Here is a 15,335-nt window from a genome sequence, read left to right on the forward strand (position 1 = left end):
AAATGTTTTTAAAGTGTGATTAGTTCAAGCAGAAAGCGCCAATTACACTCACTGTAATTATACAGCAAAGTGAACATGTACATAGCAGGGAATGTAGAAACAGGGTTGATTTATTAAAGCCAAATAGACTGCACTTTCAAGTGCAGTTAAAACAAGTTTTTCCCAGAGCTTAGCGAATGTGGCGAAGCTTCACTTTGTAAAGAACACCCAATAAGGTGTAAAACAGCAGTTTTGCTTGCACAGTGCACATGATAGGATGATGGAAAACAAAGCTTCACCACATTAAATAAGCTCTGGGGAAGGAGTGTAACTGCATTTACAAAGTGCACAGTTTATTTGCCTTTAGTAAATCACGTGGGCCCAGTCACTAGAAGAATGTTTGCATAGGATGCATTAAGGTGAAAAGAAAAAAAAAAAAAAAAAAAAGGGTTTACAACCCCATTAACCACTGGGCACTTAAACCCCCTTAATAACCAGACCAATTTTCAGCTTTCGGTGCTCTCACATTTTGAATGACAATTATTCAGTCATGCAACACTGTACCCATTTGAAATTTGTCCTTTTTTCACACAAAGAGCTTTCTTTTGATTGTAATCACCGCTGTTTTTTTTGGGCGCAAAATAGGATTTTTTGTACTCACCGTAAAATCGTTTTCTCTGTAATTCACCAACCGACAACGCTCCTCTTAGACCATTGGGTTGTATACCTTTCCTTTTAGGAGACACTAGGCAAAGTTGTAACACTCAGAACTTTCAGTTACACCCAGGAGGGTAGTCCCCCAATTATCAACCCTCCACCCTGCCTTGCAGTAATCAGTACGTCAACAAGCAGTATAACGTAAAAATAAAAAAGGAGAGGCGGGTGCTGCGTCGGTCGGTGAATTACAGAGAAAAGGATTTTACGGTGAGTAAAAACAAAAAAACTATTTTCTCCGACCGACACAGCTTCTTAGACCATTGGGACGTCCCCAAGCAATGCCAAACGAGGGGTGGGAAAAACCAGCATAAAAACCATCATTCACCATGGCAAGTGGGAACTAGTAAAACTGTACCCACAAAATAGTGCGTGGAAACCTTCACCACAAAATCAGGGTACCCTCAACAGTAGTGACTACCCACAAGCGCAAAAAAAAAAAAAAAAAAAAAAAAAAACCAACAACACCACCCACAAACACCCTGCGGAAGTAATGCAGCAGTGCATTCTTAAAGGTACGGCGTTTTTATCGAAAAGCCAGAAAACTAAAATAAAAAAAGTTTGCATATTCAATTGCAACTATACAGCCTCCTGCAAAAGCTTTGCGGCCAAACAGGCATCAGCCGATGCACTGACTACCTTGGATAACTTGGTAAACGCGTGGACAGATGACGCCGTCTTACACACCGGAGTAACAGACGCTTGGCCCAAGACATTCCGATTCCTTGTGGAATGGGCCGTAACCGGAAAGAAGGGCACCTGCCCCTTTAAGGCGTAGGCTTGTACTACAGTCTGTCTGATCCACCTGGAAATGATGGCTGATGAGACCGCCATGCCTTTCTTGGGACCAGCTACCGAGACAAACAGAGTCTGACTCCCGAAAGGGAGCAGTGGTAGACAAATACGCTTTCAGAGCCCGAACCACATCCAGAGCGTCAAGGTCCACCTCCTTAGGGTTTATCGGCCTAGGACAGAGAGATGGTAACACAATGGCCTCATTAATGTGAAAAGCCAAGACCACCTTCGGTTAAAAGGATGGTTGCGAACACCACACACCACCTTATCCTTATGGATAATCAGATAAGGCGACTTGCAAGACAAGGCCACCAGTTCCCGAAAACCTCCTGACCGAGGTGATGGCCACTAGAAAGACCACTTTCTGGGAAAGAGTCAACAAGGGAATCTCCCTGATATTTTCAAACGGCAGTCTTTGAAGTGCCGAAAACACTAGGTTCAAATCCCATGGAGGCTACGGTGGACGTACTGGAGGGACTACATGACGAACCCCCTGAACACAAAAAAAAAAAAAAAAAAAAAAGAGCGCAGATGCCAACCTTTCTCCGCACACATGGAGATGCAGGCCATCCAGGAACGATGATATATGTTCCGAGAAGAACAATTTCCATGCTCTCAACATAGTTGGGATCACGAGTCCGACAGACCCCAGTTCCTCAACACCTGGCTCTCAATAGCCGTGCCGTTAAAGCAGAATGGAGAATCGGACCTTGAGACAGAAGGTCCTCTTGTTATGGCAGTCGCCAAAGAGCGTCTACCACCAGACGCACCAGGTCTGCGTACCAGGGATGCAGAGTCCAATCTGGGACCACCAGTATTACTGGGATCCCCTCGGGTTCCACTCTGAATCGGATGTGGTAACAGCTTCGGTGGAGGAAAGGCATAGATCAGCTGGTACTGATCCCACGGAGCCACCAGTGCATCTGCCCACGGATCTTTTATCCTGGGCACGAATCTTGGCACCCGCCGATTGAGACAGGGTCCAGAAGATCCACGTCTGGTGTACCCCACCTCAGGCACAGTAACCTGAATATCTCCGGATGCAACACCCATTCTCCTGGGTCCAGCATCTGGTGACTCAGACAGTCCGCCTGCCAGTTCTCCACTCCGGGAATGTAAATGGCCGACAAAACCAGTACATGTCGCTCTGCCCACCAAAGTATGTGAGCGACATCACGTGCCGCAGCTGAGCTACTCGCCCCCCCCTTGGTGATTGACATATGCCACTGCAGTGGCATTGTCTGACTGGATCCTGATCGGACGTCTTTGCAGTCTCATTGACCATGTGGAGAGGCACAGCCTTATCGCTCTCAGTTCGAGCAGATCGATCGGCAACTTGGATTCTTCCGTCGACCAGAGGCCCTTAGCCGAAAAGGCTGGCGTCCTGTGTGATCACTGTCCACTTTAGAAGTGGAAACGACTTTCCGGCCTGAATCACCAGGGACCTCAGCCACCTGATCAGTAATTCTCTGATTGGCTCACCTGAAGCTGACGATCCAGGGACAACTGAGATCTGTACCATTTTGACAAGATCTCCTTCTGCAGGACTCTGGTGTAGAACTGGGCAAATGGTACAGCCCCCCAAAAAAAAAAAAAAAAAAAAAAAAAAAAAAAGACCACAATGAGCTCCAGGACTCGCATGCAAAAGCAAAGAGACGACCACCTGCAGTTCATCCGCAGTTTTACCATGGATCTAAGAGTCTGCAGCTTTTCTGAAGGGAGAAAACCCTCTTGCTTCCATTGAGTCTAGCAGCAAGCCTAGGTACTCTAAACGCTGAGTCGGTACAATCACTGAGTTCTTCAGGTTCAACACCCACCCAAATTCTCGCAGAGTCTGCATGGTGATTGCCACATCCTCCTCCAATTCTGAGGTGGAAGATGCTCTCAGGAGGAGATAGTCTAGATATCCCATGATCGCGACCCCATGTTGCCGTAGCAACACCAAAACCTTGGTAAAGACTCAGGGGGCTGATGCCAGACCAAAAGGGAGAGCCACAAACTGGCAGTGGGCTTCCGACTGCAAATCGCAGAAACTTCTGCTGTCACAGGCATATGGGTATGTGCAGGTACATATCTGGAAATCCAAGGGCGCCAGGGAGTACCCTTGATGGAGGAGTGCAGCAACTACTGGACGAACTGATTCCATTCTGAACCTCTGCACTTTAACAAAGTGATAGAGGGCTTTTAGGTCCAAGATTGGATGTACCCCTTCCTTGTTGGGAACTACAAGCATATTTGGAGTAGAATCCCTGGAAACATTCAGACTCTGGAACCGGTACAACCACCCTGCGACTCAGCAGGTCCCTTACTGCCCCCAAGAGGGCCTCCAGGCGAGCCGGGGATATGGGTATACTGGAGAGGAAGAATCTGTTTGGCAACCAAGAGAGAAACTATCTTGTAGCCTAAGGAAATCAGATCGCAGGTCCATTGGTCAAAAACCGAGGGGACCACCGGGCTGCAAACTCCCGAAGGGGACCCCCCACCCAAGATATGGGTGGGAACAAACCTTCATGCAGTAGCACTTTATACTCACAGGCTTGTGGTTCCAGGGAAGTTTGCCCGTCCGTGGTTATCTTGTCGGGCTGGGGATGTTATCCCGAAGCTCCAGGCGGACTGAAAAGCTGTTTGTGAACGGAAAAAGGGGCCCTTGCCTACGGCGTGGCTCCTTAGCCTTCCTGGCCTGTGGGAGTAGTGTACTCTACCACCATTTTTACCAATGCCATCCAAATAGGCTCCAAAGAGGTGAGGGGGCCCCCCCAAATTGACCTCCCAGGGAATGCCCAGCTGCTCAGGGAGAGCTGTACTTACCAGTTCTGAAGACCTGGGAGACATTCCATTGTATATCTACGCCTGATCAGTACAGGGTAGCTACTGGCCTCGGCATACTGTGACGCAGACATCAGTAGCCCGGTCATATGTATGCCCCGGAGCATAAAAGCTCAACGACCACCTCTGGAGCTGAGGTATGTCGTGGCCTGCTGAGCCGTAGCTGCGATCTGCACACGCTCGATGGCCGGACTGGGGAGACTACAAGGATAAGTGAACCAGCCGGCTGTTGATAGATCACAGGATCACTAATCTTGTGCAAAAAGTGAAGCTTCTGCATAAAAACAAACAAAACGCAGACCTATGGGCCCACAGGGTTCCTAGGTCTGTCTCCTTCACTAGGCAAAAGAAAAACGGATTATGGCAAGGCAGGGTGGAAGGTTGATACCTAGGGGACCACCCCCTGAAAGTTCTGAGTGTTGTGTTATAACTTTGCCTAGTGTCTCCTAAAAGGGAAAAAAGGTATACAACCCAATAGTCTAAGAGAGGAGCTGTGTCGGTCAGTGAATAAGAAAATCCATTTTTTCTTAATTTTGGAATATACCGTATTTATCGGCGTATAACACGCACTTTTTTCCCCTTAAAAGCAGGGGAAAATCGTGGGTGCGTGTTATACGCCGATCCCCCGAAATTCTGAGCCTCTGGGCAGCTTCCAGCCGCCTTCGGCTCTTCTCGGCAGCCGAAAGCTTCTGAGAACGGCCGAAGGCCCGCCGAGAACCACTGCACGCCGCTGAGATACACATCCGCCTCTGTATCTCGGCGGCGCCATTTTTTAAAAAATTAAATGGACAAGGCTGCACTGGTGGACAAGGCTGCACATGACACTGATGGGCATATAAATGTAAGGTTTTTTTCCCCCTTAAACTTCCCTCCTAAACTTGGGGTTCGTGTTATACGCCAATAAATACGATATAGATAGATATATACATCTATCTATCAAAATTTATACCACTACATATCTTTGGTAAAAAATAACCCAAATCGGTGTATATTATTTGGTCTTTGTGAAAGTTAGAGAGTCCACAAGCTATGGTGCCAATCTCTGAAAATTGATCACACCTGACATACTGACGCCGTATTTCTTGAGACCCCAACAAGCCAGGAAAGTACATACTAGAGGTCGACCGATATTTGCCGTTTTTTTAATTAATCGGCATCGGCCGATTGTGCTGATAAAAAGCCGATTTAGAACTACAGCGGGACTTTGAAATGACTTCTGTAATAGAAGTCAGTGCAAGTTGCCTGAGTCATAATAGAAACCTCTTCCTCCTCTCTGGGCAGGCTGCCAAGAAAAGAACAGAAAGATACAATGTTTACACTTGAATGAATGAAGTCATCTCTGTGTGTAGAAGTTCTCAGTTTAACCATTTAAAGACTAAATCTTTTCTGACACTTGTTGCTTACAAGTAAAAATCCTGTATTTTCTGGCAGAAAATCACTTAGATTCCCCAAAAATTATATATATTTTTTAGCAGAGATCCTAGGGAATAAAATAGCGGTTGTTGCAATATTTTATGTCACATGGCATTTGCACAGAGGTCTTTCAAATGCATTTTTTTGGGAAAAAAATACACTATTTAAAAAATAATAATAAAAAAAAAAAAGTTAGCCTATTTTTTTTTTTTTTTCGGCCAAAAGTTTTGACTACCTGTTTTTATTTAATATAAAATCATACATACAAGTAAACTGATTGGAGGTTTGTTTTGTTTAATAAATGTTTAAAAAAGGTAAGAAATTTTCTGTATCACTATGAAGGCTGCTTTCACACTGGAGCGTGCAGGCGTTGATGGTAAAACGCAAGTTTTAGGCCCCTTTCACACATGCGGACGATATGTCCGCATTTCATCCATCCGTTTGCGGATGAAATACGAGCATACATTCATCCCTATGGGATAGCGGGTATCGTCCCCCTCCGCTACTGTCCGATTCTGCAGACGGAGGAAAATCCTATTTTTCTATCCGTCTGCAGAGCGGATCGGATGAACACGGGCAGACTGTCCGTGTTGATCCAATCCCCCATAGAGGAGAGTGGAGAGCTGACAGGGTGGTCCCTGCACAGTGTGCGGAGACCGCCCTGTCCGCCGCGGGCTCAGCAGGGACAACGGAGCGATCCCCGCTGAGGGAGCGGATCATCACGGGGTGGATCATTACTGATCTGTCCCGTGTGAAAGGGGCCTAAGCGGCTCTTTACCATAATTTTAGCGGTGCGGTTTGGCTGCTAGTGGGGCACATATAACCCAGCTAGCGGCCAAGGAAGAGGTTAAATGCGCCCACGAAGCACTGCTGCCAAATCGCATGCGCTTCGGCAGTGGTGCCCATTCATACCAATGGGCAGGAGTGGTGGAGGAGCGGTATACACCACTCCAAACGTGCTGCTTGCAGGTTTTTTTTTTTTTTTTTTTTTTTTTTTAAGATCCTGCCAGCGCATCGCCTCAGTGTGAAAGCACTCTGTCTTTCACACAGACTGCAGGGGAGCCATTTTGCAGGCACTTTACAGGCGCTATTTTTAGCCCAAAAGCGCCTGAAAAACACCCCAGTAGGAAAGGTGTGTTAGATCAAGGGGGAATAAAAAAAAAAAGGAAAAAAAATGAATAAAATAAAAAAATCGGCCTAACATATATCGGCAAAATCGGCATCATATATCGGCCGCCATGATTTCTAAATATCGGCATCGGCCAGAGAAAAACCCATATCGGTCGACCTCTAGTACATATACCCCCCAAATGACTCCTTTTGACTTTTAATGACTTACACAGCGTGGCCACATAGAGGCCCAACATTCAGGGAGCGCCATCAGGCATTTTTGGAGCATAAATTACACATATAATTTCTTGACTACCTCTTTTGAAGGCCCTGGAGTACCAGGACAATGGAAAAGCCACAAAAATGACCCAATTTTGGAAAGAAAACAATCCAATGTATAATCTATGAGGCATAGAGTCTTTTGAACATGTAATTTTTTTCTACAAGCTTTTTTAAAATGTGTAAAGAAAAATTAAAAACCATTTTATTTTTAGACAATGTTGTCCATTTACACAATATTTCTAACACAACATGTGCATAGCAAAAAATTACACCCCAAAATAGATCCTCCTGAGTACAGCGATACCACGGGAGACTTTTTCACACAGCGTGGTCACATACAGAGGACCAACATGCAGGGAGCACCGTCAGGTGTTCTAGGGACATGTGTTTCAAATCTAATTTGACCATTATACTTTTGTGAGGCACAGTGGTGCCGTGGAAGGGTATGCAGAGTATGGATAGATCTCTCACTAAGCAGCGCTGTGGGCACTACACATGCAGCCCACAGTGCTGCTGCCTCCGATCTTTCCCCTCACATAGAACGGAGAGGGGAGGGAGGAAACCGTTCACATGTGATCGCTCCATCATTTGACGGAGCGATCACGTGGTAAACGGCCGCGATCCGTGATGCGCCGGGTCCTCCGGACACAGCTGTCACGGAAGTTCTCAGGTGCGCGCCCCAGGGGGCACGCAAGAGCAGAACTCTGGGAGGACGTCACTGTAAGGGTCTAGCAAAATACACCAGACCCCCCCCCAGAAACTAATAATAAAATATATAAATATTACAATATAAAATATATTTAAAAAATAAAAAGAAACTCACGAGCCACTACTTGTCTGACCAGGACCTGAACGTCCCTCCATGGCAGGAGCAGCACTTGTTGAATGCTAGCATAAAAAAAAAAAAATAAAAAAAAAAAAAAAAAACTTACATTTTATAATAAAGTCAATGGATTACATAGCAAAACAAAAACACCCTTTCCCTATGTGATAATGTCCTTCTGTACACCGCCCCAGAACAATTCAATGATCCCTTTTGCCACGACACCCAAGCCCACACTTGCCAGACTGAAATGCCTTTCCGAAGAAAGGCACACGCACACTTTCAAACGGTCTCACAAGGAATCCTAGCATGGATTGCTGTCTGGGACTCCAGATTGCAGTGTCCCCCCCTTAAAGTGGAAGGCCACCCTAACACTTACGTTCTCCCCTGCAATCATTACTGTGAGCAAAGTTCAGCCTTATGCCTCAAAATGAAAAAAAAAAATCCCAGTTTTTCTACCTTTATTGCCGTCACATGGCTTCAATTCTACTTCCTTCTCAGACTATAGCAGCCAGTGGGTGTGTTTCTTGAAAGCTAGTGATAGCTCTTCCAGGGAGGGACACTGTTCCTGTGTAGCCAAGGGGTGTGTACAGGACGGATGGGAGGAGCTGATCACAGGTTCCTACTCAGGTGTTCTCTCATCAGTAAGAATGCCTTGTATATCCCAATTCATAAGAAAAAAAACAAAAAAAAAACCCACCACACAGGCTCTGTTTCAATTAGTGTGACTTGTCATGCGACTTGACAAAGTAGCATAAGTCCGTCCATTGATTTCAATGGCACCCATGTCCATCTATGCAACTTTGAAAAGGTTCCTGCACTACTTTGATGCAGCTTTGATCCAGAGAGTGTAAAGTTGCATCAAAGCTGCGTTCAGTCGCACTCTAATTGTGCAACTTTGGAGTCGCAATAGTGGAAACGTACAATAAGGCTTCGTTTCCACTAGAATGTCTTGTCATGCAACTTTGGACACAGTCGCATGACAAGTCACAGAACAATTCGATTTTGTGCCTGGATCAACCTATACATTTTTAATATTAAAACAGCAATTATTTAATCAGCAACTTAATTCTAGACCAAGAGGCCACAAAAAGGTGTCTCCCCTGATCTGATACCATAACAAAACAGGGGGAACAAAGAAAATTCACCCAAGAAGAAGAGCAGCGAGAGAATTGTTGCTCAATTCTACAAAATAAATTTTAATATATATCAAAAAGACCACTATAATAATCCTACACAGCAGACAGATCACAATTACAATCCACAAACGATTAAAAATAAGACAACGTTGTCTGGTAAACAAGTGGTTGTTCTTAATCCTTGTTTATTGGACATCTCCCTTGCTTCTTTATGTTTAAATACCCCTGTGCACTCAATTATAATGTTGCTGACTGACAGAGGTGTGAGTGGCTGACATTGTGTGGATAAAACGAGGCTATTGCACTTACTAGGCAGTATTAAAATTAATTCCATCACTACTTAAACAGCCGTCTCGAGACGACTCCTTGCTCTGGAGGAAGTTAGCGTTCCTATTGGCTAACGAAACGCGTCAGTGGGTGTGACGTCAGCACATCATACAGGGGGGGGGGGGGGGGGGGAGCATGTGTCCGACACTAATGCCAAAGAGAATGATATTGAACATACTATTAATAGGGGGGGGGGAAAAAAAAAAAGTGAATTTTGACTGGACTTCCACTTTAATAGGGTGAAAGAAGGGTCAAACGGTCTCAAGGAATCCTTTTCTGCCTATGTGGATTTCTGTTCCAGACTCTAAAGGAGGAGGATTTGCCCTCAAAGAAAATTCTCACAGTCATTTTAATAAAGAAGACTGAAGAATGACACCAATATAGTCACAAGCAACAAGTGAATAAAATCTGGCATTAGGAGATAAATCCAGTCCAGCCCCCAGTAAACTACGCGCTGTGTACACAAGAACAGCCGGCTACCTCTGTGTACTGGGACTCCTAGACTCCGGGTACTTCTGCGCACACTGTCGCAACGCATTTCATTGCTATGGCAACTTTATCAAGAGGATGGCCTGGCAGTGTGCAATAGTGCTATAATATATACACCAGACATTCAGAACAAATAGATCCAGGTGGCATGTGCAGCATCATAGGCTGCAATAAAACAGCTCTCATTAACCTTTAGGCTACAGGTGTTTGTATATGTTTGTGTATATACATACATACATACATACATACATACATACATACATACATACATACATACATACATACATACATACATACATACATACATACATACATACATATATATATATATATATATATATATATACACACACACACATACATACATACATACATACACACACACACACACACACACACACACAAAACCAGAATAAGAGAAAAAGGACCGAAAAGCATATACAGTACCAGAGACCATAAAGGGAACAGTTTCTGGTGCTGCATATGCCTGGAATACAAGAGTCCCAGTACACAAAGATGGTATCGCATAAACGCAAGGCATGCTAAAAACCACATATACATATTGATGCCATGGTACTTTGGCACATTATGGGATGAAGACAAGTCCTACACAACATAGGCCTACTGGAAGAGCTGGATGGTATTTAAAAGTATTGAGTGGCACAACAATATGATAAAGTACCATGTAGGGCTGGGCGATTCAAGATTACAAATAGATTTTTTTCCCCAGCCCTAGTACCATGGCGTCAATATGTATATGTGGTTTTTAGCATGCCTTGCATTTTATGCAATTTTGAGTATGCTGTATGATCTCAAAAAAAAAAAAAAAAAAAAAAAAAAAAAAGATAAAAAAGGTACAGTGAAAAGTTCTTTAAATGAGGTGTATACCAAAAATCAGTCATTACAAAGTCCAAAAAATAAAAATGTAATAGGATTTTTGTACTCACCGTAAAATACTTTTCTCTGAAATTCATTGACAGACACAGCATCTTCACCTTAGGGTTATATCACCCCTTTAGGAGAGGACTAGGCAGAAAGTGTTAAAAAAACAGCAACACTTGCACAGTACTGCCCAGGGGGTGGTCCTACTGGCTATAGCCCCTCACCCAGCAGCTAACCTAACCTAAAATCTGAGGGGTGGGTGCTGTATCCGTCAATGAATGCCTTTTGCGGGAGTACAAAAATCCTATTTTCTCTCTTTCATTCATTGATGTACACAGCATCTATATCTTGAACTTAGGGACATCCCCAAGCAGTGTCAAAGAAACGAGGGGTGGGAACAGCAAGAGAATAATATAACTCCACCCATAACCAGACTCAACGGAGGTGTTGCAGCCTTAAAAAGCCACCTGCAAAATCTTGCGGCTGGGGGGGGGCATGGCCAACCGGAGACAGATGGACGCTTAACAGCTCAGCTCGTCAAGCAGGGCAGAGAATCCAGCGACACAGGCCACTACTGCTGCACACCATAGGAAACCTCGAGAAGGGCCCGAGATTGCTCCACACCTGGGGAATCCTGATAGACCCCCCCCAACCTCTGGTTCACCCAAAGGGTCCACATCCACCCCACAGAAGCCTGGACCCCACCAACAGCTAGAGGCCGCGGAAGTAAATGATTAACATGGCCACACTACGACTACAAGTAGCCCCGAGCCCTGGCGCTCTGTCACCTTTGCTTAAGTTCTCTGGTATTGCTGACTCTTTATACCCTCCTGTGAGGCTATTGTGGTGCTCTGCACCCTCACTTTTGAAATTTTCGTTTGGTTTCCTCTTTAAAAAAAAACTTTTTATTTTTCTTAATCACAGCACTTTACAGGGATACTTCAAACTCTTGGTAACAGCTTGCTTGACTGACTCTTATCCCATACCCTTTTCCCCCCCCTAGCTCCCTTCCCAGATAGATCCCACCCCCCCATCCTTCTCTACGCAACTAACCTACGTATATAGTGTTGTCCTATCCACAGCTTTGACTCTACCAGATTTCCAATACTTGGATTGCTGCTCATCTCCATACCGCTGTCTGCAGACCCGGAACCGCCTACTCAACTAACTAAGTCTTGCTCTTCAACCTTAATACCTCTACACACTCAAGATGCCACTCAATAGCCTTTCCTTAAACGTCAACAGGCTGAGTCACCCCGCCAAACGTCACTCATTGTGGAGGACCGTACACACGCACCAGTGATGTCACCTGCATTCAGGAAACTCATCTACTCCCAGACGATACACATCTCTGTAAACACCGCCAATTTCCACATATTTTCCATGCAACCCACTCCACTAAGACCAGAGGGGTTATGATCGCAATTAAAGACACGGTTGACTTCCAAATGCACAACGTATTAAACCCCCGAGGGCCGCTTTATAATTCTCATTTGTAACTTAAACCGAGCGACATGCACGATCACCGTCTACGCCCCCAACTCCCACCAAATAAACTTTCTACGCAAGGTCCTTCGCATTGCCCGCCCTATCCAGAAGGGCCATCTGCTTATATACGGAGACTTTAACCTAGCTCCCGACTCTGATCTAGACTCTACATCTGCTGCGAAATGACAATCTTCACCCCTGAAAAGCTTTATATGATGTCTGGAGGTGCCACCATGGATCCGAACGAGACTTTACATTCTTCTCCTCTAGACACCGAACATACTCCAGAATAGATCTCTTCTTATCGGATAAATTTCTCTTGCAGAGAATTTCTGGCTCGGAGATCCACACCACGCCCCAATCACAATAACCATAGATGACTGTCCTACAAAATAACACTTTCCTCTGGCGAGTAAACAACTACATAATCCAAAGTGACACTTATATCCCAGAGATTTCAAACCACCTCACTGACTTCTTCTTACTCAAAGGCACCGGAGGAGGAGGAGGAGGAGGAGGAGGAGGAGGAGAACTGACAGCTCAAATAGCAGCCCTAGAACTAGCCCATAAACAAACAGTCTCCCACAGACGATCAAATTACTGACTTTAAGACAGGAACTTGGATCCCTTCTACTCCACTCCTACGAATTCCTATATAAAAAAAATTTAAAGCGACCTCTTACTCCACCTCTAATAAAGCAGGGAAACGCCTTGCACAACCCCTCAAAGGCAGAAGAGCTAAAACCAAGATAGCCCATCTTCTCCACTCCCACACGAAAACACCCCTACATAACCCGCAAGGCATAGCAGATGCTTTTAGCGCCTAGTATGGAGACCTCTACAATCTGCATAGGGATCCCCTTACCCCACGCAACAAGACATTGACAAGTTCCTCCACACACTTAACCTTCCCACCGAACTCCAAGCCCTCAACACCCCATTCACGGAACAGGAAATCAAGACCACCTTAGACTCCCTACCAAGGGGTAAAGCTCCAGGCCCAGATGGGGTCTCCGGTGAATACTATAAACAGTATTCCCCTCAACTGCTCCAACACCTGACTGAACTATTTAACGACGCTGCCTCCTCTTCTGGTTTCTCTACAGAATACTTAAAAGCTCTTGTAATAACTATACCAAAGTCAGGGAGGGAGCCTAATGTCCCCCAAAATTTCCATCCAATATCATTACTTAACCTGGACCTCAAAATATATGCCAAAATAATCGCCACCAGACTACTGCAGATCATACCCACGATTATCCATAGCGACCAGACAGGCCCCAGATGCCACTAGAAGGATGGTGAATCTCATCCATCATGCTGAATCCACAGGAAAGCCTTCTCTGCTTCTATCTTTAGATGCAGAGAAGGCATTTGACAAAGTCCACTGGTCATACCTGGTCAAAGCTGTTCTCCAAAAATTTGGCTTCGAGGGCCGCATTTTCAGCGCAATCATGGCATTGTACTCTAACCCTGAAGCCCAAGTCTTTACTGAAGGAATGCTCTCATGCCCTTTTCCCATAACCAACGGCACACGCCAAGGATGCCCTCTATCCCCCCTCATATTTAACTTGCTCATGGAACCCTTGGCTGAACATGTCCGCTCTAACCCTGCAAATTCTGGGATACAAATTGGTCCAGTTTCCCACAAAAACAGCCTATTTGCTGACAACGTCATTCTAATCCTCACCGATCCGGCTTCCTCCCTGGCAGAAATACAGAAATTTTTTACCTTTTATAGTACAAGACAGAACTGAACCAGGTTAACACCACTAAGTCATCTATTCTTGACATCCACATTGATGCTACTACAAGGAACCTATTGCATTTACAATACCCATTTGCATGGGCAGACATGGACATTCCTTACTTGGGGGGTCAAACTACCGAGGACGATTCAACACATGTACTCATGTAATTTTCTACCTCTCCTACATAACATCCACTCGACATCCCAAAAGATAGCGAAACATGAACTCTCCTGGACAGGGAGGCTTGCAGCCTTCAAAATGACGTGTCTCCCCCAAATCCTGTACTTTCAGGACACTCTCCATTCCACTTCCGCCATTCTTTTGATCCCTACAATCTATCTACAATTAGTACTGGTGGAACGACAAGAGGCCTAGATGCGCCCATCTTAAGCCAATTAAGCATAAACTAGCAGGGGGTGTGGGCTCCATACTATTTGAAGACTACCACAAAGCCGCCATCTTAGCCCAACTCCCTAGCTGGTTCTGTCCATCCCCATGCACACCCTGGGCACAAATAGAAAGCTCCATGCTCCTTAAACCCAACCTAAAAGAATGGCTATTAAGCACACCTCTAAATGCCCCAATTCCGGGCTCTATCGCCCCAACCATGAAAGCCTCTGCCCTTGGCTGGAAGAAACTGACATCCCAGCGTACCCAATTCCCAACTTCCCGCCAATTCAATATCCCATTGGGAACCCTTTCATTTTTATTGCCAGACATACCAACTACAAAGTGGTCCCTCAAAAAGGATCCATTCCTTACAGGATCTAGTTCATGAATCTGATCTAAAATCATTCCCCGACCTCCAGGCTGAATACGGTCTCCCTGCCTCCGAACAATTCACATATCTTCGAATTCATCATTGCATGAGTAATCTACCACTTCCCCTATACACAGGCTCCAAAACCTGGGACTCTCGCCACCCCTACCTCCAAGACTAGAGGTATATCACACTTTTACAACCTACTCCATAATAAGACCAACTTTACCAAATTAGATTCACACTGTAGATGAAGTAGACCTTGCACAAACCTTCTCCGGCACACAATGGCAACATGCACTTAAATCCATATATAAAACAACTAAATGTGCAGCCCTCTGGGAGCTTACACAAAAAAAAAAAAAAAAAAAAAAAAAAAAAAAAAAAAGAAACACAAAACTTTACGTTGGTATCTCACCCCCGTCAGATTATCCTCCTTTAATCCTCAACACCCCTCCACTTGTTGGAGGTGCAAATCACATAGCGGTGACATTTTCCACAACCTCTGGACCTGTCACAATCTTCACACTTATTGGACCAAGACATTCCAGCTCATC

General features: G+C 45.0%; 1 protein-coding gene across 2 annotated transcripts in view; it reads right to left on the reverse strand.

Annotated features, from left to right (window-relative positions):
- Nucleotides 1-15,335, reverse strand: part of SGO1 (shugoshin 1) — a 67,125-nt gene that overhangs the window by 26,698 nt on the left and 25,092 nt on the right. For both annotated transcript variants that reach the window (XM_077491410.1, XM_077491409.1), the window contains exon 5: nt 7,943-8,007. In XM_077491410.1, the coding sequence (XP_077347536.1) occupies nt 7,943-8,007 (65 nt within the window). The remainder of the gene's footprint in view (nt 1-7,942; nt 8,008-15,335) is intronic.

The sequence above is a fragment of the Lithobates pipiens genome, unplaced genomic scaffold (genome assembly GCF_037356315.1).
Source record: "Lithobates pipiens isolate NorthernLeopardFrog02 unplaced genomic scaffold, aLitPip1_a1.2 Scaffold_19, whole genome shotgun sequence".
Taxonomy (NCBI): Eukaryota; Metazoa; Chordata; class Amphibia; order Anura; family Ranidae; genus Lithobates; species Lithobates pipiens.